At 43.2% G+C, this 22,931-nt stretch overlaps 1 protein-coding gene across 1 annotated transcript; it reads left to right on the top strand.

Annotated features, from left to right (window-relative positions):
* Positions 1-169: 169 nt before the first annotated feature.
* acin1b (apoptotic chromatin condensation inducer 1b) lies at positions 170-22,908 on the top strand. The gene is made up of 17 exons (XM_065950306.1): positions 170-329; positions 2,257-2,322; positions 2,602-2,713; positions 3,000-3,073; positions 3,231-4,889; positions 5,231-5,313; positions 11,149-11,269; positions 16,192-16,237; positions 16,955-17,100; positions 17,582-17,728; positions 17,845-18,016; positions 18,142-18,287; positions 19,218-19,325; positions 19,835-19,942; positions 20,684-21,074; positions 21,344-21,441; positions 21,541-22,908. Exons 1-17 carry the CDS (start codon positions 195-197, stop codon positions 21,901-21,903), a joined length of 3,975 nt encoding a protein of 1,324 aa, XP_065806378.1. The 5' UTR covers positions 170-194; the 3' UTR covers positions 21,904-22,908.
* Positions 22,909-22,931: the final 23 nt, after the last annotated feature.

Genomic DNA, 22,931 nt, shown 5'->3' on the forward strand with positions numbered 1-22,931 from the left:
TGAATAAATTCAGGTCATCCGGACTGTGTGGCTCCAGGCTGTAATTGGCCCAATAACAGTCGCAACCGCCACAGTAGCGCAGCGCTGTTATGCGATTCGGAAAACCCGACCGTTCCCGGAAACTGCCGAGTGGCTACGCCGAACAGCAGACGTAGCGACGCTTGTCGGGAGTTTGGACAAGCGGAGGGAGCAAAATGGCGGACGAAGATATTACGCTTGATGGGAAACCTCTACAATCGCTCAGAGTGGCCGATTTAAAGGCGGCTCTGGAGCAAAGAAACCTCCCGAAAAGCGGGCAAAAAAACGCACTCATGAAGCGACTGAAAGGGGTAAGTTGAAGCCGGTGTTGGGGATGCCTTGTCGAGTCTGTCTAAGTTCAGCAAGAGGCGAGAGACGGCGGGGGTTAACGTTAGAGGCCGTAACGGTGGGAAGCGGGAACACGTAAACCGCCGAGCAAGCGTTATTACACATAAACAGCACTTTGTTATTTCGGTTATTTGTACCTGACAGCACAAAGAAACTATTTACCCGCCGAGTTCCGACTTAAATCGTAACTACTTGCAGCGCACCGTGTTGCACACAGTTGAAGTGTGCACCTGTCAAGTCGAGGCCTAAAGCTGAGCGTAAGACAGCCGCACACAGTGTACAGTACCGTCGTGCCCGCGCACCCTATGTGTTTGTATTGGGGGTGACGGGGGCGCGCATCGTCATGTAAACACAATATCAAAGAAATAACTTCAGTTTGTTGTTTTTTATATGTAAGCATGTAGCGTTGTTGTTTTTGCACGGTACACCCAGTGAATAAACAACAACAAGAGTATTTTTTCATAGTGAGGTCACGGGTCTAAGTTCCCCCTCCCCCCCCCCCCCTCCAGAATAATGTAAACAAACAATCCTTAAATATACACATAATATTGTCTTTTTATAATTTATTTTTGTTAGTTAAATGTTCTTTTATGATTGTAGTTTGTTGCCCCCCTAAATAAAATGTCAAACTATCTTCACATGTCCAACTATACACAACTTCAGAAGGTCTACACTTTTTTTTTTTATTATTCTTCATATTCAGGTCTAATTACAGATGTTTTTTCCCTCAACTGTTTATAGGTTCTTGTTTTAAATTGCATGCACATATATTTTTATCCCTGCACGGGTTATGTACATTTCTTGTTTAAGTCTATTTTTAATTACACAGTTTAAGTTTGATTCACCTAGGGTTCAGGTTAATATATATGTATGGGGAGGGGGGAGGGGGGAGGGGGGGGCATTGGTTTTGTGGTTTAATTTGTAACAAATGTTTCATGTCATGTACGTCTTTGTAACCTGCTACTGGATGCTTTGAATTTCCCTCGGGATCAATAAAGTATCTTTCTATCTATCTAACTTAAGTTAAAAGATGACATATCGTGAACTTTTTTAAATAACTTTTCCGTCAAGTTTGTAGACGTTAATCCATAGTTTTGTGGTTCATAAATGTAAGAAGATAAATGTTTATCGTCTTAGAAGAGTAAATACATCAGAGTAATTAGTTGATGCATCTTTTTTTGCTTTGATACATTGAAATTCATAAAGAACTTTTCAAAAACAGTGAATAACATGAACGTCTCCGTCTGAGTTCCTAAAGGGAGTGACAATAGCATGATAATACCAGTTCATTACAAGAGCTTTGTAATGCATGCATATTATCAACCTGCACAGCCAGTTACAGGTATTAACATCCTGCCAAAGACAATCATATAAACAATGGACTGATAAAATATATTGCATACATTTTGTTATTCATGAAGATTCAGATGTTTCTGTGAGGAGAGTGGAGACCAGTTTCCATGTGATTTGCATACATTCAAAACAGTTGACTGTGTTTCACAAGCATGAACCAAGCCCTTGATTTTATGTAAATCAGGCTTCAGTGGTTCAACTTTGATAGTTAAATAGGCTGTCAAGGGGTTGTGCTTATTATGATCTTTTGAACTGTAAGTCTGAGACATGAATATTTGCTTTTACTTTATTGAAATTGAGCAATGTGTCATTACACTTTGCAATTTTCAGGAATTTATGAAGTGAATAATTGTTGCAGAATGCTTCAACATTAGTTTGTGAAACCGAAAACAATATTAAACATTGACCATTTAAGAAGTGTGCAGACATGTGAAAAATGTATCACACAGTTGTGCGCAGATCAAGGCCTCCCCCAACTAACTAAATCACCCACCACAAAATGAATACAACTCTAACTTTTTTCTGTATTCCATGCAGGCGCTGATGTTGGAGAATCTTCAGAAGTCATCCTCCTCCCACAGTGGGCTGCAGCCCAACTCACAGGTATGAAGAGATTTTTAAGGATGGGTTAATTTCTTTGGCTTTGTCAACATAAGTCTGGTTATGTTAAGTTCTACCAAAATTATTGAGTTATTTTTTAAAAGCAGTATTACTGGACTGGAGAACAAACTTACATTATTATGTTACACCAGCCCATATAGCCCAAACTTACATTATTATGTTACACCAGCCCATATAGCCCATATCCGGCTTTGTGGATTTTTGAACTGCATATGTATTTTTAAAAAACATACTGTTTTGTGTACTTTAATGTTTTGGTAGATTGGCGAGGAGATGAGCCAGAATAGCTTCATAAAACAGTACCTGGCCAAACAGCAGGAGCTACTCCGACAGAGGCTGGAGAGAGAGGCCCAGCAGGACGATGAGGCAGAAGGTAAAACACTGAAAGAAAGCACAAATCAGTGGTTCATCCATTCCATACACACAGTCACCGCCAAATGAACAATGCTTCCTCTAGTTTCAGTGAGCAGTCCTATTAATATATCTGTACTAACCTTTTGTCCTAAGTGTTTCTGTGCTTATAAATGGCCTGTCAAACTACAACAATGGACTATAAAAGTACTTAATCAAAGGGATTTTTCAACCTGATTCATATAAAAGTTGTGAACTGGTAGTTGAGAGTCTTTTGTATAAATCTTTACAATGTCGCTGACTGACAGAAAGCCCAGCAGTGCCTGAAGAGGATGACGACCACTCTGAGGACAACGACAGCTCCCCCTTTGTCCGTGACAAGGTCAGTTAGCCCCACTGAAGAGAGAAACTGTTGGTGCTTTTTACAATGTGTACAGTTATTTTGAACTCTTACATTAAGCCTGCCTTTTTAAAATGTGTCTATAAATGTAAAGAGTACATGTATTCTCTCAGACTGACCCCCTTGTTTTTGCTAGCAGCATCACTCCATACCCTCTCAGGCCTCAATGATGAGGGAGGAAAAAGGAGGAGGAGATGCAATGATGGGTCATGCAATGATGGCGAGTGGTGCCAACATGGGCCCGTCAGCTACCCTCCACCCTCAGGAGTCCCTCGAGGCTCCGGGTGCTTGGATGCAGCGGGCAGCCTTTCTTCAAGGACATAAAGAGCCACCGGCACCCTCTCCTCCTCGTGCCGTAGCCTCCCTGTCCGTGCGCGTCCTGGGCCAGCCGGACCGCCAGGGGCTGCCCCCTGTGGTACCAAGAGCCCAGGAAAAAGAGGGCACCGCACCCAGTGAGCCCGGATCAGCTCATCCTGTCCTACATCTAAGCCGATCTGCAGGAGTCTCAGCAGGAGGTCGCGCCCATGAGGACGACGATGAAGAAGACAGTGGAGATGACGAAAGCGAGGACGACGATGAATGGGGGCCCGGGCCCGGAGGGGTACGAAGGGGTAACAGAGTGCCACCCCAGCCGCAGCAGATGCCCCCCAGTGTCCCGTCAACAGCTGCCAGATCAAAACGCAAGCTTCAGCCTCCGCAGCACATCCCGCCTCCTCAGGTACACCACACCCCAATGCAACTGCGCCACCCAACTCCTCCTCCCTCTCCACCCCCCGACCTGTTCCCTCTCCCCGACACTCCAAAGCAGAGCCCACAAGACGCAGAGGAGAGAGAAGGCCCTGAAGCTGCTCGTGGTCCAAGGGGGGTGTCTCTCCCGCCTTCCTCCCTGCAGAGGCAAGACTCTGACTCCAGCTCTCGTTCCAGCAGTCCTGAGCCATCCATGAATAGAAAGCCAGGGCCCCTTTCTTTGCTCGTACACAAGATGGAGACAGAGAGGGCTTTTGCCTCAGCTGCAGGTGTTTCAGGAGAGACGGCACACTCTACGGCTGGGCCTACCTGTTCCACTGACTCTCCACTGCAAAGACTGGAGAGAAAGAGGCTTCAAGAGAACAGGGAGAAGGAGGAAGAGAGGGAAAGGCACGAGGTGCAAGACCAAGAAAGAAGGAAGATAGAACAGGAGCGAGCGAAAAAGCGCCTGGAGGAAGAGAAGGAGAAAGAGAGCAAACACCTGGAAGAGGAGAAACAGCGTCAGAAAGAGGAGCGAGATAGAAAGAGAAAACATCTTGAAGAGGAAAAGGAGAGGAAACACCAGGAAGAGGAAAAAGAAAAAGAGAGGAAGCGCCAGGAAGAGGAAAAAGTGAGGAAACGCCAGGAAGAGGAAAAAGAAAAAGAGAGGAAACACCAGGAAGAGGAAAAAGTGAGGAAACGCCAGGAAGAGGAAAAAGAAAAAGAGAGGAAACACCAGGAAGAGGAAAAAGAAAAAGTGAGGAAACGCCAGGAAGAGGAAAAAGAAAAAGTAAGGAAACGCCTGGAAGAGGAAAAAGAGAGGAAACACCAGGAAGAGGAAAAAGAAAAAGTGAGGAAACGCCAGGAAGAGGAAAAAGAAAAAGAGAGGAAACGCCTGGAAGAGCAGAAGAGAAAAGAAGAGCACCAGAGACAGGAGGCCGGCCACAAAGGCAGGGTGGTTGTGATTCAGGATTCTTCATCAGATTCCGACTCCAATTCCGACTCCTCTTCCCGCTCATCACAGTCCTCTTCCTCTTCCAGAGAGAAACCACGCCCCTCAAAGCAGCCGAAGGTCAGTGGGGTTTGCGTTAGCCGAATATTTTCTATCTGTGATGGAATTCTTTGTGCACATACCACCTTTATAGGTTTTTTTCTACTTTATAATGATAAAGTTTATAATGTCTGACTGAGGGTTCAAGTTTGTTGGTGGCCAGCACAGATCAAATGATAGTAGTGCAACGGATCACATATCTCCAGATATTGTTGAAGCCTTTCTGTTGCATTCCACTGAAAACTTCCGTTACATGACATATATTGACCTGAACTTGAATACTGAATCAAACATTGAACAAACTGCTGTTTTTTTTTTGTTTGTTTTTTTTTACATTGTATTTATTATAAATTATTTTACAGAAGACAGACCATGGCCGTGCAGCAGAGGATGATAGAAAGACTGTCCTGGTAAAAGAGGCAGAGAAACGACATCTGTCAAACAGGTCAGTAACTTTGATGGGAGGGATTTGTTGGATTTGGTTTGTTACACAACCAAAGTGGCCTCGACTGGAAGACAAGAGTAGCTTCTTCTTGGGTGCCTGTTTACTATCCGGTACCTGGTTTGGGACATTCAACAGAGCTTTGTCCTGACACCTTGCACTCTGTAAACGACTGAGGCCAACTTAAAGTCTTCACTCAAATCCATTATTGTTTATTTGCACGCTACATGCAACACCTTCTTTCTCTACCAATCTTATACTTAAGATTGTGCAGTATTTGTGCATATTTTTTCCCTCTATTGACTACCTGTAATATTATAGTTTGATTATAATTTATTTATTTGTTGTGAAGTGTTTTTCTTTTTCTTTTTTTTTTCCTTTATCAGACATATTTTTTTCATTTTCACTTTTGGATTTAGAAACCCTTCCATGACTCTGCTGAGGGGGCATTTCTGTATTTATCTTCTAGATACTTATAAATGTATTGTAGTGATGAAACATTATAAACATGCAGACACCATCGATTTAAGACACATTTACTACAATAAAAGAAACAAACACATGTGAAATAAAGTAAAGGGAGCTGTATAATTGGGAGTACTAATGTGAGCCTCTCTCAAAATTTGCTATTTGAATTATTTATCTATTTTTGAAAACAGTCCAGCCCTCGGCTGTGCTTGGACTAAATTTAAATTGGCCTGCATGATATGAAAGAAAAAGATGTCCAATGTTCAATATGGACAGTGATTGAAAAACAACAGTAGCTATTTGCTACCTTGAGATTTATCTGACCGCATCAAAAATCGGAAGGAAAGCAACGTTTTACCCTGGTCTCCATCCAATAATGAAAATTGACAAATGCTGAGAAAGAATGCATTACTTGATTGCATTAGATTATTTTCTTAATTCTCTAATGAATCAGACTTTTCACTGTGTTAATTGCGATTATGATGCATTTGGAGTTTATTGCACAGTCCTAATTTGAATGGTCAACAAGGTGGAAGTGAGATACTGTTTCTCTGGGGGGGTTTTTTAACCTTGGAAAAGCTTTGGTAATGTCCTTTACAGTAAAATCGCCACAGAGTTGCGAGCTTGTCTTTAAGATCACTTAAACATTAAATCATTTTTAAGCACATCTCCTAGATCACTCATTGCATCATCGCTAATTATAGCAGCTTGTGTTTCTTGCTGCTACCCCACGAAACTGCGTGACTGTGCTGCTGCTTTTCTCTTGAGAAAAAAAAAAGGGGGCCTTTTATTTAACACATTGCCCATGCTGTATTTTTCGGCCAATTCCCCCTTCTTCTTGGTATTACAGTTCACTCAATATATTTCTCTCGCGTGATTACACAATGCGCTATTTTGAGCTTTTACTTTGAAAACTCAGACCGGAACATTTTTTTTTTTTTTTTTTTTCCTCCCCACTCGGGCAGGCTTGACACACTGCGAGCCATCATGGCCGCCATGCAGGCATTGCATCCCTGATACCGACGCAGTGACCGGATTTCAAGCCGTAGAAAACAACGTGTGGGCCCGTTTTCAAAGAGAATTTTTGCGTTTTCAACCCAAACCTTAAAAGGAATAGATAGTAGCGGCGGAGTGTTATCTGTCATCCCCGGGGGCTCCCTCTCCAAAAGGCCGGTCGTAATGTTGTCCGAAGGCAACAAAAACGGGTAAGAGTGAGGCAGAGGGCGACTCAAGGCTTCAGGTTGCCGGTTGCACTTTTACACCTCCTATCCACAGATCAAAAAGGGAGAGGGGGGGTGTATATTAATCTACCTGTCGCTGTGTGGTTTAATCACGGTGGTCGTAATGATGCTTAGATAACAGCATTTCTCTGGTCTGTTAAATATCATGTCATCACTTCACATTGGCCTGGTTATGAGCGTGTTTCATGTCCGCCCATGTGAGGCAGACCGGGGACTGGTACGGTCTTTTGTTGAGTAATCGCTCAGAGAAGACGTTTTTTTGGGGGGGTTTTTTTGATAGAGGGAATGGGGTCCCCTTTCTCTTGATCAGTGCCTAAAAATAGCTTCACATTGATGCAACATTAATAAATAATGGGCTCGGTATTCACGCTGTGATTTCTCCATTTGCTGTCTTGCCAGGTAGCAGAGAAATACTGCATGTGATGTTTCTAGAAAGAGGACATCTTTTATTTTTTTTTTTTCCTCCCATTATATCTTTTTTTTTTTTTTTTTTTTTTTTCATACAGCCTGTTGTCTAGCCCACAGACGGCTGTATTTGTATTTTTGGATTTGTGTTGCTGTAAATGATCTCAGCGTTGTCAAGGGGGTTCATTAAAGCAGACATCTGTTAGCTGTACAGTCAGTGTGAATGGGCCCTTATGGTGTGATATAATTCTCCCAGCTGGCACCAGCAGTCACACTCTGGTCTCCTGAGAGCTGACTGCACGTCTGAATTGATTGGTGACTGTGTTTTTGTCTGTTTTATGAGTCCAGTTAGTTGATTACAACATCTGAAACGAACAACAATCTGATACCTGTGTATAACGACTGCATACTAATCAGACACTTTTTTCTTAGTTTTGTTTTTCACTTTGGAGTGGCGTTGTCAGGATACTAGGGATGCAACAATTCTCAATATAATATTGAACCATTGGGTACGGCATCCATGTTTCAATACGCGCTTGTGAATTGCGATGTTCTGGTTTTCTGCACAACTAGCTGCCACGCGATGTATTTATCTACTGATTGGCTGTTTGTGCTCGGGAGTCCATACCGGGATAAGGAAACCCCTCCCCCTTAGTTAATATCCAATCATTTTGCGCTAAAGTTGGGTTAAACTGACGACACTGGTGTCAGATCATACACATCATCTTCACATGGCGAGCGATGAGGAGAGGCAGCAGTATGAGGAAGCACCGCCTTCCTTTAAATCAGGGATGTGGGGACATCTCGGTTTTGGCGTCGAGTATAATGACAAGGAAGAGAAAACCGCAAACGAAAAAATGACTGTCTGCGAACAGTGTTTTACACGTGTCCTCTACTCAAATGGAAACACTTACAGAGTTTGGCTAAGTTTACAGCAACAGACTGCTGAAGGTTATCACAATAATTGATACTGAAACAATACTGGTTGGAATACCTAATGTATAAGAAAAGGGTGGTCACAGTTTCATTTCAAAGTGCCAAAAACATTTAAAGACTGTGCCGCACTAATTGGCCGACGCCTGGGAATGTAAATCTAATGAATTGTAACATTAGAAACAAGCAGAGCCCCTACCAACCAGCCGAGCTAACATTAGAGCTACTCGCTAGATTCAGTCGGCAGTACTGACACTTACATACTCTGCAAGCACTGTTGTTGTTCCCTTTCACTACGTAATACACATATTTTTTATCGTCTCCTGAATATTAGGTGGAAATGATGTCTGGTTAAAGAAGTTACATTTTTTGGGGGGGGTGCTGATAAATTAGGGTATTGACTATTAACTAGGTACGTATGGTACATTTTGAAGATTTTGATGTTGATGATGAACAAGAGGGCTTCAAGATTATCATTTGCAATAAGAAATATCAAACCATTACACTTTATTACTCATTATACTCGTACCTTGTTCCAGTGATCATTACATCAATTCAGCCTGGCCTCTCCGCCCCTCTTCGATCCTCAGGGGAGTCGTATTTCTAGTTGGCATCTGTCCCCCTTTATGGCCTGTGCAGGTGCGTCTCTGGCCTTGTCAAACCCCCCCCACACACACACACACACACAGATACACACACACACACACACACACACACACACACACACACACACACACACACACACACACACACACACACACACACACACACACACACACACACACAGGCATTGACATCCACACCGCTGGCAAATGAGAAGGTTCAGTGTGGCGTGGAGGAGGGGAAATGCTGCCCTCCTGCCTACATTCTTGCCAGTGACTAATCTCCAGAGAAGGAAGCTGAAAAGGCTCTCCCAACACTGTGGGTAGATTTCAGTCGTGCACAGATTAACCCTGCCAGTGATCATGTCACATGTCAGGGAACAAGAAAGGGCCGAGTTTGGCTGGTCTGTGTTTGCCCGTTACACTCTGAGGGTGAATCATAAGCAAGTTAGAGAGAGATTCTTTTCACATCTACTGTTATCAGTCTTGAAAGGGTTCATTTGTTTTGTACCTTGTTTTTAAGCCACAGAAATTCTTGTGTCTAATTGGCCTTCTCCCACCTTCAACAAAACCAGCTAAAAAAAGTCAAATAACCAATGAAACCATTAGTTGATTGATATTTTTCAATAGGTCAGTCTTTTCAGATGCAATATTCTACTTCATATTCTTGTCTTGATTATTAGAAAAGTGAAAAGCTATCAGCTTTTTGATGTTGGACGGACAAAACAAGTTATTTGAAAACATCAGCTTTGCCTCAGTAACATTGTGATGTCACCTTGGAGTTTTTGGGGTTTTTTATGTCCTAAAGGACCTGGTGTGTACTTTTATTAATTTAAAGAAATAACGATCAGTTTAAACACAGAAACGCAGCGGTTATCTCAATTTGTAGCTTTTTGGAAATGTCCATTGCAGAATTTAATTCAGAAAGTTCTGCAGTAACAGATGATGCAGAGACGACAGTTGTGTCACAAAGAAGGAAGGATAAGTATTTTTGAATAAATTATCCAAGTTATTTCCCCGTGACACACAGCCATTGCATCATGAAATGAATCAAACAATAAAGATGAATGTGCCCCGCGATAAAGAGAAGAATGCCTGAAGATGTGATCCTCCCATCTCCAGTTGCTGCCTCCATGCGTGTGTCATCGCACAGAGGCAGCGGAGGAGACTTTTGAGGGGGATGCTATATATATATATGTATGACATCTGCTTTGGTTTGCTTGCTGTCTTGCATAACAGAGCAAAAATATAACACTATGTGAAAGAATGGATGTGTGAGGTTTGATAGAAAGACTCTTGTTTTCAGTGTCTGAGTTCAATCAATCTTTAATTGTAACGTATAGCGCCGCCAAATGTTATCTCAAGACACGTCACAAAAGAGCCGGTAAAAGACCAGATCAGATGAAGACCACACACATCAGGTCAGCTGCGGTTGTGCGTCTCGGGCTATGAGTTAGTTTGAGGTGTGTTCGTGTGACCCTCGGTGTCTGTGAGCTGGTGAGTTATAAATAGAAGGAGGGATCCAGGTCACCGCCTCCTGCACAGAAACCTTACTGTTTTTCTGTCTTGTCCCACACATCGATTTGTCAAGTTTTTCTTTGATGAGGGATGCAATTAATATCTTATTTCCACAAAGTAATCAGTTACACTAGTTTACTAATTTGAATTTAATTTGCCCTTTAATCGACAGGGAAATTCGTTGCTAAGAGCATCCCTAGCATAGGTTGCGGCAACCGAATATTTTTGAACAATGACGGAAAATGTTTAAGTCTAGTGTCCGTCATTTGGCCGATTAGAAAACTGAGGGCGATCCAGTGTGGCTGCACGCTCACGCAGGCAGATGCACAGTCATTTTACAGTTTGAGCATAGTGTACAGCCCTGAGGGTGTTTTAATCTATCCCCAAAAATAAGATTCCTCTCAGAGCTTCTGGGTGTAATCATAAACCTCGACACCATGAACGCGTCTTGCTATCCAGGTGCTGATAGCGCATTGAACACTACGGACTGCATGTCCTTTGCATGCAGCTTCACAGATGGATTATATACAAACATAACAGGCGTATCACTTTGTGAGAATCAGTTAGACTAAACACTGTCACTGACCAGTATTGACACTCAGACAGTCTTGAACTCCAAAGCCTATTTTCTTCCAGCTTCTTACCCCATCATCTTCTTCCCTCTTTTGCAGGGAGGTGGCGGAGCCCAGCGCAGCCGCCGTCACAGAGGTGGAAGCAGACTCGGAAAGCTCCATGGCCCAGCAGCCGCCCGCCGGGGCCGAGCCAGAGAACAGCGAGGGCCTCTTGGAGGAGGTAAGGTCTCTGAGAGAGTGGGGTTTGCTCGGTTCTCTGCTCCATCTCTCACTAACCTGCATCCTCATTCACAACGTAGCATGTGTAGATGGCGGCGGCGGCACAGGTTGAGAGGGTCACTTAAAACCAACACAACCCCGGTGTTTGCATCCTGTGAAGATTTTATTCTTTTCCATTGTGGCTCTGTACAGTTTGTGGTCCTTTTTTTAAATATTTTTTAAAATGCTCAGCTGAATACTTTTAATTTGATGTTTTTACATGAACTCTCAGGGGGACAAACAGGGGTTGAGTTGGAGTTGGGTCCTTGGGTATATAAAATGAAACTAATCCGTTCCACCTGCATTTAACCCGGCCCTTATTCCATAACTTTCTCCTTCACTGAGATGATCTCTCACACACACAGCTCTTGTCTATCTGGTCTCTGCAGACAGATGTGAAGTATTGATGCTGTATTAATGTGTTTAGTTAGACCTCCATGTTGTATAAGATGCATGTGTCTCATATGAATGTTTGTGTGTGTCTGTGTTAGGGAGAAAAGCATCTGGAGTCTGCATCTGTAGCCCCTTCTTTTGAAAGGACAGTTTTGCAGACTAGATGAAAACTACAAGGGTTGTAGGGCCAGGATGTAGAGACCGATGTTAGCATTGGGATGCAGTCTAAACAAAAGCTCCCTGGTACACCAAGCTGATAATCGTTTGCCCTTGAGCACTCAAGATCAGCTACAGCAGTGTTGACTCTAGCTAGCTAGGATCGAACGAGGTTCAAATGATTGATGTGATGTTGAGGTTGTTCAGGTGTTTTTTTTATGACCTTTATTTGTATTTTAGGTGCGGTTTCCGTATAAACCATTAACAGGTGTCTACCACACCAGAACATGTCCACAACTTTTTTTATTTGTGTGGGAAACATTGAAAAATAAATTAACTTCAGTTTTCTCTTAAGCAGGCATGCACAGATGTCATGTCATCTTTGCCATGCATTAAAGTTAAACTGAGCATTTGGTCAAGCAGAGTCAGTTGGCAAAATGAGAACATAGTATTGCATCATAAGAGATCACAAGCAGTTTCACTTCTCCTTGATTTAAATTAAATATACATTCATATGTGCTTCTGTGGGCTTTGAGCTAGTGACTTTATCATCTAGTGAAGCTTATTCAGGTTTGCTGATGAGCTGCTTTACTGTAAAGTTACTATCCGCATGTCTTATTATTTCACTGTAAATTCATTAATGTGTGTGTAGGCACTGATGCCATTGTTTCCCCCTTGGGTTTGCATGAGTAATGGACCTTGACAGTGTGTGTAGAGATGCATCAGGGCTTGTTTCTGCTGTGTCTTTCACCCTCTTTTCATTGTCTCTTCTCTGTCGCCTGCTCCTTTCACACCGTCTTTCTCTCTCTTTAATTATTATTCACTCACTCTCTCTATCTATCTCTGCCCCACCTTGTTCCCTTTACTTCCCATCTTTTGCCTCTGTATCCCATCATGAACGCTTCTCTCTCACTTTATATATTTATGGTGTGATTGCTGTTTAAAACCCCATTGATTGCTTTGTTATGAAGGTGCCCATGCCTCTTCCATTGCCCCTAATGGTACCTGCTGCGTACTACTACCACCACCACCAACAACACCAACACCTCCTCCACTCCTCCTCCTACTCCTCCTACAAGTCCTGTCTCGCTATGCCCAAGTGTGTCGCTGGTACCTGAGTTAGGCCCAGAGTCTGCAGCCACATGGCACTGAGTAAAGCCTGAGCCTGCGAGGCCTCCCCCCTGTAGCTGTCGAGAGACGCGCTGAGCCAGCAGGAACTGGAGCTTGGAAGCCTGTTTGCTGATCTGTGCTGCACTGCACTGTGCGGTGGTGTTGAACGATGGAGTGAGGGAAGAGGAGGGTATCTAAACGATCTGTATCACCCCCCCTTCCTGCCTCTCCTGACTGCTATTTGGAGGAGGAGCACATTTGCTAAGTGTTTCCCTCCAACGTCTTCACCTCCGTCCTTCAAACACCAGATGCAGCTCAGAGAAAATTACAAAACTCTTCAGCCCTTCTGTTTTGTTTTACTTCCTCCTCCAACCCCACACTGCCCCCTGCTGGTGGGGTGGATTTATGACTTTTGACTGAGAACCCCTGCAATAATCCCAGAAGATATCGTAGCTGGAGTGTCGATACAAAACGTTAAACAAACTCCAACTGAGCTTTGACACTGAACATGTTGTTATTGGGACTATTTTTTGAAGGAAGACTTTGTGGATATATCCTGTCTTTGACGTGATAATGTGGACTTTTACTCCCTCCCTGGAAAAATGTGGAGCACTATGATTTTTTGAGCTTGTTTGCTTAACCGTCATGATCTGCTTCGACAGGTTGGCCTTTTTAAAGTGGATTCTGTTGTTCAGCAGGGAATCAAAATCTGTCAATGAGCTCCAAGTTGTGATCCATATAAGAAATACACAAGCTCCTCTATAGCACAGACTTTCACAAAGACGGAATGCTGAGGACAAGCTGCCCGATGCATTATGTACCAAGAAGCTTTATGAGTGCACATTGACTTTGACCGTCCACACTGAGAGCTGGACTTACACCATCGACTCTCTTCCTCCGTGGTCAAGTTGTCATTGTGACTTGCAAGTCTTAAACCAGGAATTCAGAATTCACTGTGGAGCTGGTAGAAGGACTACTGCAGTTTTTGCTGCTATTGATTTATCCCTACATCAAAATCTTCACTACGCCCACAGCTTGGACCTTACATCCATTACGATTTCAAGGGCAGCTGCATTTTTCTCCTGGATCTGCAAATTCTGACTACTTCACTGGATGATCATTTTGCAACATGAAATGCTGCTGGATTACTTTTCTCAACTTCAATTCTGTTTTAAATGACAGTTTATCATTGCCTTGAAGTTGAATCAAAGAATTGTAAAGCATCCTCTGGCTATAGAAACCTCTTGAGCTGCTGAAAACAAGAACTAAATCTTCATGGACTAAAAGCCATTCCAAAGGACATCACGTTACAATCGCTTTGACACATGAGACATCCCCACCGGTCTTAAAGGCTGTCTGGACTGTATATCGGAAAATATGGACAATTCTGACACTTAAAGACAATAATTCAAGCATCCCAAATGGATTTTTTTTACTCATCAGATGAACATCACAGATCATGGACTTTTAACAAATTCACATCAGCCCCCGACCCCCCCCCCCCCCCCCCCGTCAGAATCCATCACACTTTGATTCGAATCCCTGAAAGACTGAAAAGTGACTCTTTGATCAGCAAATCAATCAAGAAAAAGTTCTTCCCCAGCCCCATTCAAGAGCCAAAAAAAAGTCCAATCCAGTGATCAGTTCCTGCCTGGTGACTTATCTGCACACTCAAATCGAGCCCCGCCCACACTCCTCTGCCATCTCTGATTGGATCCTTGTTGCCTAGATACAGTGCACACTGTCGTGCGGTTGGGCCATAGTCGAGCCAGTAAGGAATCAGGTGTCGAATGGTACCAGGAAATGACTTGTGATTATTGCTCTATTTAAAATGTTTACAAATCCAAAAGAGTAACTGTAAAAAAAAAAAAAAAAAAAAAAAAAAAAAAAAAAATCTTTTCCGCCAGATCTTCTGAAAAATAATACCTTTTGATATATTCTCTTTTCTAAATCTAGTACACAACTTTGGACTGTCAGGCTTACTGCTGATTTAACTTTTTTTATCTGTAAACAAAGATGACGGTGGTCATTATACATCTGACATAAACGATTGTGTTAAGTTGAATACAGTCCATCTTTAAGATGAATTTAAACTGCAGTACATGTTTTTAATATCGCTGACAGATCTTTGAGTCTTCATCACTCTGTTCTCCTCCTCTGCTTAAACATTCACAAAGTTTGTCGACTACATCACTCGATCCAGTCCTCATTTTTTACTTTATTTAAGGAACATGGCAGAATAAGCACTCAGGGCCGCTGTGCCATTATTATCACACAATTTATGTGAAGAGAAACCCATGGATCAATAATACAGGAGGTTGTAAATGAGCTGCTGCTAAATTACAAAAGCTTGTCCATAAAAGGACAACAATACACAGAAGGATAGCTATGTGACCATTATCACTCAGGCTAAGACTCTTTTTATTATTTATGGGTCATTTTTTCAGCTGTACTTTGTAAACAAGCAGCAAAAAGGGCGACGGTGCAGTTCCTCGAGTGTCCACATGCCCAGGATGTTCCATTATAGCCCATGTTAAAATGCTAATTTTTAGGATTTGATTAAAAATGGTAACAGCATGGTATGAAAACTGTTTTGGTCTCTTTAGCCTAATAAGAAGAACGTTAATGTGAATAATAACCACACCTCAAATTAACTCGGTTATACTGAAGTAGATCAGTGAGAACAGGATGTTAATGGGGCTGTGATTTGGTTTGGAAAGTTTAAACACTAAATTGTTCATGAAATATGAAAACTGTCCCATTTCCTTTAGAACTATCTTCTTAAAGTATTCGGGTTGGGACAAACACTCTGACACTTAATATCTTGTACTTTTCAATGTTTATACGCCGACTAATGTCCTTAAGCACATCATGTGCTTGCCTTCTGGTTAAACACACACACACATGAAATCACACACTTACACACTAAAAGGGAAGCAGCGTGGTAATAAAATCTTGTCTTTGAGCAGAGGTGGAGGGCAGTAATGTGTCTGGAGTCTCTCTGTATCGACCATGCACCAATTCTCTATAATGTGGTTCAATTGAAGCCTCCTGGCCTCTGTTACTTAACCCCCCCCCCCCCCCCCCCACACCTATTCCCTCCTCCACTTTTCCTGTTCACCTCTTCTCTGTTGTTGCCTGTTTGAGTCTGGTCTCGTGGTTCTCATCTGACCCCACACCCCTGGGGTTTCTGTATGTTCTCTTCCTGTCTCTCTCTCCTTCCAGAGCACCACTCCTAAGGCTTTCACCGCACGCAAGATCTCCCTGACAAGTGAGTACACGGGTTCCATCTTTGTCCCACAGAGTGGATCCTCCTCTTACTTTTAGATTTTAAAACCATTGTCAAGTACGTAAATGTTTTCAGCTGCAGATGAACCCCTTAGTGTGTGATTTTCAGCGACTGAATAGGCTGCCTGAGGGAGAATCTTTACAATCATTTCTATTTTTTTCTTTGATACATTTTCCAAACATCCAGTTGTTATAGCTGATGAGATGTAGACACTGACAGATCATACATACGCACAGAGCCCACAAAGCTCTTCCAATGAAAGGCGTCTGATCCAGCCTTCACCACAGGGCTCTGAGTCTTTAACTAGGTTCTTCTCCTCTGTCGCCCCCTGCTGGTGGACGAACCTCCAAACTCTTATTTAATCTGCAGAGTCTTTGCATCTTTTAAGAAAAAGCTAAAGACCCAGCTCTTTCATGAACACCTACACACTTAATATTAATGATGAAGATAGTGATGATGAAGATGGTTTTGTTTGGTAATGGTGATTTTAGGATGGTTTTGATGCTGATTAGAATTGACATGTATCAGACTCTTTCGAAGACTAATTTGGTTGAAGCCTTTTAGCTATTATTTCTGCTTTCAGTCCATGATGACCTTTAGCTAACTTGACACTGAGGCTCTCTTCACCATAAAACATATCATCCCTCTCAGAGTTTTTCCCTCTGCTCGATGTTTAACTTCCGTTTCCTGACTCTGCAGGCAGTAAATCGTCCCCAGCCGCCACAGATGGAGGAGCAGGAGAGTCTGAGTCCGGAGCTGCAGCAGGGCGGAAGAGGAGGTGGGGCTCCAGCACATCAGTGACGACTAAGAAACCATCCATCAGCATCACCACCGACTCACTGAAGGTACTGAACCAGCACAGGAGCAGGCGTGGGGGGAAAAAATGTACTTTGTTATTTTAGATGATTTTATTTGCTCTTCTTATTTAATTATTTTTAAGCCTTTAGCAGACTGAAGCTTTTAAAAGAAGCAGATTGAACTCTTTTACTCTTCTAAAACATTAAAATGATTCAAGATAAAAGCTTGATTTGTGTTATGCAGTGAAACAAAGTGAAACTAGTTTGGTTTCATGCAGCTTTGCTGAGCTAACAAGTTTTCCTTCCAGACTTCTTTGAGCTTTTTGAAGCTTTTAAATGACATTTGAGGATTTTATGAAAATGAACAATCCCTCACAGAATGACTGAGTGCAAACAAAACCTGAATCCATCTTCTGTTGCTTGGTCTCGGCAAACAGGTGTAATTAGAATAATGAACTATTTCTTCCCTCAAAACGTGTCTGTATTTATTTTTCTTTCATCTTCTCCTGTCTGCGCCTCCATCCTACAGTCTTTGATCCCAGACATCAAAATAAACCAGGAGGCGGTGGTGGCGCTGCACCCTGAGGAGCTTCAGCTGTCTGGGGACGAGGAGAGTCTGGACACAAGCCGAGCTGATGAGGACCAAGGCCTGAAGATCCGACGCACCGTCACACAGGTCAGAAGAGACCAACTTCACACTTCAGATTGAATTAGAACAATGCAATCGTGATTTTCTGCATGTGGGTTTGAAAGGTTCGATCAACTTTTTTTCACCTTTAATTTTTTCCCAAGGTTGTCCAAGGTAACAGTCAGGAAAATGGACAGACAAATGAAGAGGAGGAAGTGGAGAAGACGGAGAAGGAAGTCGTAAGACGGACTTCCAGGGACAAAAGGAAGAGCAGTGTTTCTGAGGAATCCATGGAAGTGCAGACATCTGTGAAGCTCGAAGGAGACGAACAGAAAGGTGAACTGCAGCGTTCTCTCTTCCATCGTCCTTCTCGCTGTGCTCAGTTTTGCTCCCTGACTTTGATTACAGTAATTTATTTTTGGATTACCCACTCAGTCTCTTCTTGTTCATATCTCCCTCAGTCACCCCGAGCGACAGCCTGGTGCGTCGCTCCATCAGTCAACAGAAGTCTGGAGTGTCAATCACCATTGACGACCCCGTCCGCACAAACAGGCAGCCGTCGCCGCCTCATGGCAAAGTCTCAAACATCATCCATGTGACCAACCTGGTGGGTTTTTTTCTCATCAAAACCGTTTTACAAAATCATTTCTGTTTGGATAAGTCGGAGCCGTAAGAGTGTGATAGTGTGAGGAACAAATCTTGTATTTCTGAACGTCCCCGACAAGTTATTCATGACTGAGGCGTATTGTGGAGATACCAGTGGTAACCGCGTCTCCATCATTTCTGTAATTACAGCCAGGAACCCTTACTTACTCAGGTATTATGGCTGTAGCTGAGCGTCACTGTAAATGAGAGGCAAACTGCATGACTAAACAGACTGTGACAAGACTAGACATTACACATTTAATCACTGGCATTTGCAGATTCTTTCAAACGTGCGTCATAAAAAAGCGAGATTTAGAGTTAGACGTGGATAAAAGACGAGCAGATTTCTAATGCCACCCAGCTTCGTTAATCTCAGACAAACATGGGCTCTCAGACTGCACAATCTGATGCAGAGCTCACGGAGAAATAACTTACCAGTTATTTTGTGTAAACGTTCACTAGTTTTACATCTTCAGTAACCTTTAAACCTTTAGCCCTTAGTTAGCGTGCCCCATGTACAGAGGCTACATTCCTCAAGTGGGCCGCCCAGGTTCTAATCCGACCTTTGGCACCTTGCCGCATCTCATTCCCCTCTCTCTCTCTCTCTCTCCTTGATTTAGAACGATATCCACTATCCCTCTATATCTCTACTTAAAAGCCCAAAAATTAATCTTTAAAAAAAAAAAAGTATACTAGTGATTCTGATGTGATTTGTTTTTTTCCCCCACACCTTTAGCAGTCAAACATATCTACTGTCCACACACTAATGTCTTTCTATGAATTTAACATATTCTTGACGTTAATCTCTGATTCAAACAAATAGTGGATTATAGAAAAGCAACCACTCTACCCGACTGTCATTGAGCCTCGCCTGTCTTTTTCTATCCCCCAGGTACGACCTTTCACTTTGGGCCAACTCAAAGAGCTTCTGAACAGGACGGGCAGCTTGCTGGAGGAGGGCTTCTGGATCGACAAAATCAAGTCTCACTGCTTTGTCACAGTGAGTAAAAATAAATGTTTGTCAATCCATATTGAACACCAATCAGCTTTATTGATGGTCAAACTTATTGATGGACAGCCTTCTACTGCAACAAGCTGATGGCTGTCCACCAATGAGTCAGTCATTTCTACCATCACAGAGTTCCTGCTCCTGGGTAAAATACTGTAGGGTCTCTCTAAATAATATAACCAAGAGTACAGGCTAGACCTGCTCCCTATGAAACGTGTCCTGAGATTTTTGCTGTGATTTGTAACGTCAAACTGATAAAATCTATCTGTGCAATTTAAGAATCTATACAGCTGCAAAACTGAAGCATGTTGTCCTCTCAGAGAAAAGCCCCGACCTCACAGCACTCGAGTAATTTGAGCGGATGATGTGTGATTTGTTGTAGCTGTACACCACAAACTGTGATCCCCCTTTTCTCATCTGCAGGTTCCTTAAACAAGGGGGTGTGTTTCGGTTCAAATGTGATCACATTTAAAAATGAATATTTACTTTCTGTCCTACAGTACGCTACAACAGAGGAGGCGGTCGCCACCAGAGCTGCTCTCCACGGCTTCAAATGGCCTCAGAGTAACCCCAAAGTCCTCGGCGTTGACTTCTGTGAGCAGGATGAGGTAATGACACACTTCAAGGAAGTCAAATGATGTTGGAGCAGATAGAGAGACTGAATCTGAACTTTGAGAAGTGAAGGCATGAATGCTCCAGACGATATAGTCAGAAAGGTGCATTAAGTGTGCTCCAGCTGTGTGGGGAAATGCAAGATGATGACGAGTGCAGTACAAAATTAAAAACATTTTACTGTGAGATATCTGCACTTTAATTTCAATAATTGATAGAAAGGTGCTAATGTAGTCCTCTTAAAAAAACGTCAGACTTACACCCAGTTTTTACGGTATTCAACTTCTGAACCCCCCCACACACACACACACACACACACACACACACACACACACACACACATGCAGGCATGCAGTGTATCAGACAGCAGGCACAGAGAAAAAGGCATGAGGAATGAAATATTTATACGTTTTATTTTTGGAACCATTTCAGATGAGCAAACACAAACTTTGTCTTTAGTGGTGTCTGTGCAATTTCTTTTAACAACTCAGACTCGCATCACATCATCCCCCATGTTTGCTTACGGCTAAAACATGACAGTGTGTGTTTACTTTGAGTCTGATGCAGAGATGACATGCTGTGGCCGGAACCTGGCACTACTTTGTGTCTTTGTTGTTTTTGGTTTAAAAAAAAAAAAAAAAAACCCTCTTGATTCTAAAACAGCATTTTATCTTTTCTAACCAAATCGCAGATAGTTCATGGACCTGATGTTTGAGCTCTTTGTTGTTTTTCTGCAGCTCGATTTTCACAAAGGAATCCTGAAACCAGAAAAGGAGGCGGACCCCGTCCCCCAAACAGGAGCTGCTCAGCCCCGGCTGCCCCCTCTGATGCCCGAGCGAGACAGGAACAGAGAGCGAGACCGCGACAGCAATCGCGACAGGGAGCGCGAACGAGACCGGGAGCGGGGCGCCGCTGCTGGAGGAGTAGGAGTGGTGAGGGACCTGTGGGCGGAGCGAGAGAGAGAGATGGAGCGGCGGGAAAGAGCCCGTGGTGAACGGGAATGGGACAGGGATAAGATCCGGGAATTTGCGCGACCGGGTGAGGAAGAACATCGATCCCGATCCCGAGAGAGAGAGAGGAGGAGGAGAGAGAGGAACAAGAGCAAGGAGAGGAAGACCGACAAGAAAGGTAACAAACCTCACGGTGATTGGATTAAAAATTAAAGTCCTTTTGATCTCCTGTGCCCTGTCTATAGTTAATGTTGTGCCATGTGATGTTTTATTATCCTTCTGACTTTTTTAGAATTCTAGTTTTTTGTTTACTTTAAAACAGCGGCCACAACATTTTCTGTTAGATTGTAATACTTTGTTGTCATTAATAGAAGAGCTATTTGACACCCAGGTCGAGTTGTGTGTCTTTGTTAAATGATTCTTGCCTTTCTGTTTGCTAATAATCAGAGAAAGGAGATGAGCCTCCTGCCAAACTGCTGGACGACTTGTTCCTGAAGACCAAAGCAGCTCCATGTATATACTGGCTCCCGCTCACTGAGGAGCAGGTACGTCTCACACCTTTGCTTTTTTTTTTTCCATCCGTCACAGTGAGAGTTTTGAGACTTCGGGACTCATCTAACTGAACTGTGCTTTGTGTCCACCAGGTGGCGCAGAGGCTTCTGGACCGCACACAGCGCCAGAAGGAGCGGGAACAACGGCGCAAGGAACAAGAGGAGGAGGACAAGAAGCGAGAGGAGGAGGAGAAGAAGGAGAGGCTGAAGGTCAGGGAGAAGGACAGCAGCACAACGGCGAGTGGGGGAGCAGGAGGAGGAGGAGGAGGAGGAGGAGGAGGAGGAGGGGGAGGAGCTGGGCGAGGAGCTGACGTAGATAGAGGGAGGGAGCGCGGCCGAGACAGGGAGGGGGACAAGAGGAGGGACAGCGGCCACCGACCCAGACGGCCATCGGCAGGCGCGGGAAACGGACGACGCTCTCGTAGCCGAAGCAACACAAGGGATAGACGTCGCTGAGGGAAAGATGAAGGGACAAGAAGGAAACTGCAGACAAAGAATTTTGTGGAGACACATTTCTCTTTTTTTTTTCTCCATGAGTTGTCCCCCCCTCGCTGCCTGTCCCCCGTGCTTTTAAATCGTCCACTTTTGACGCCGGCGTTGTCTTCCAGACCGCTCTGCCATTTTTTTTCCCCTCCCCAAAATGTTTCAAACATGTTTAAAGGTTAAACGACGGTTCACGTAGAGCCCACCCTTCTGTTCTCTTCCTGTCTTCCACAATTTTGAAGTGGGCCCTGCTCCTCCTCCTCCTCATCTCAGTGTAGTGCTGTGAAGTCGCCTCTGTGTCAGAAAAGCAGCACAGAGGTTCTGCGGGTTTTTTGTCGCTGAGGTTTGGGAGCCCGCCTCTTTATTTTAGTTCTGCGGGCACACAGTTCCTTCCTCCTCCTGAGCCCTGTAATAAAACCAGTTCAAAAATAGATCCCCAACCTTCAAATATTTTCTAGGATCAGTTTTAGTGTTCTACTCTTCAGCACTGACTTCTTCTTTTTTTTATATATATATAAACATTCAACTCAAGTGTGTGAAACTGAGGAAAGTTGTTTTGTTTTGAAGCTTTATGAATCGTGTTAGTTTTTTTTTTTTTTTTTTCAGCCTTGGAAGGTTGTTTGATGTCCCACAAAGATACAACTCAACACTGTAACATAGCAAAGTGTGCGGCAGCCCGAGTTCACGGTCGGTGGATGTTTGTGGAAAGGACATGAAATTCTTGTTCGGTGAAGTTTATTCTGTAATAAGTTTTGGGAAGCTGACCTTCCCTGCACTGACCCTTCAATCAAATATAATTAAGAGGAGGTACACATAGAAATGTACCTAATAATAAAAGTAAAGGTTAGAATTTTAATATCTTTAATTTGATGTTTTTAGTTGAAACAGTTATTTTGTTGCGTTTTTTTTCCCCCTCCTCCTGTAAGTGCTGAATGTACCGAGAATTTAAAAACATGAATAAATTTAAATTGTTTAACAGCTTGGATTTGTCTTCTTGTGTC

This window comes from Labrus bergylta, chromosome 22 (genome assembly GCF_963930695.1).
Source record: "Labrus bergylta chromosome 22, fLabBer1.1, whole genome shotgun sequence".
In the NCBI taxonomy this organism is placed as follows: Eukaryota; Metazoa; Chordata; class Actinopteri; order Labriformes; family Labridae; genus Labrus; species Labrus bergylta.

Excerpts from the sequence above, each read along its gene's own strand:
- acin1b (XM_065950306.1), top strand. The coding sequence starts at position 195 with ATGGCGGACGAAGATATTACGCTTGATGGGAAACCTCTACAATCGCTC. Across the intron at positions 3,074-3,230 it reads CCCCCTTTGTCCGTGACAAG|CATCACTCCATACCCTCTCA; the intron begins GTCAGTTAGCCC and ends TTTTGCTAGCAG. Across the intron at positions 19,943-20,683 it reads ACTTCTGTGAGCAGGATGAG|CTCGATTTTCACAAAGGAAT; the intron begins GTAATGACACAC and ends GTTTTTCTGCAG.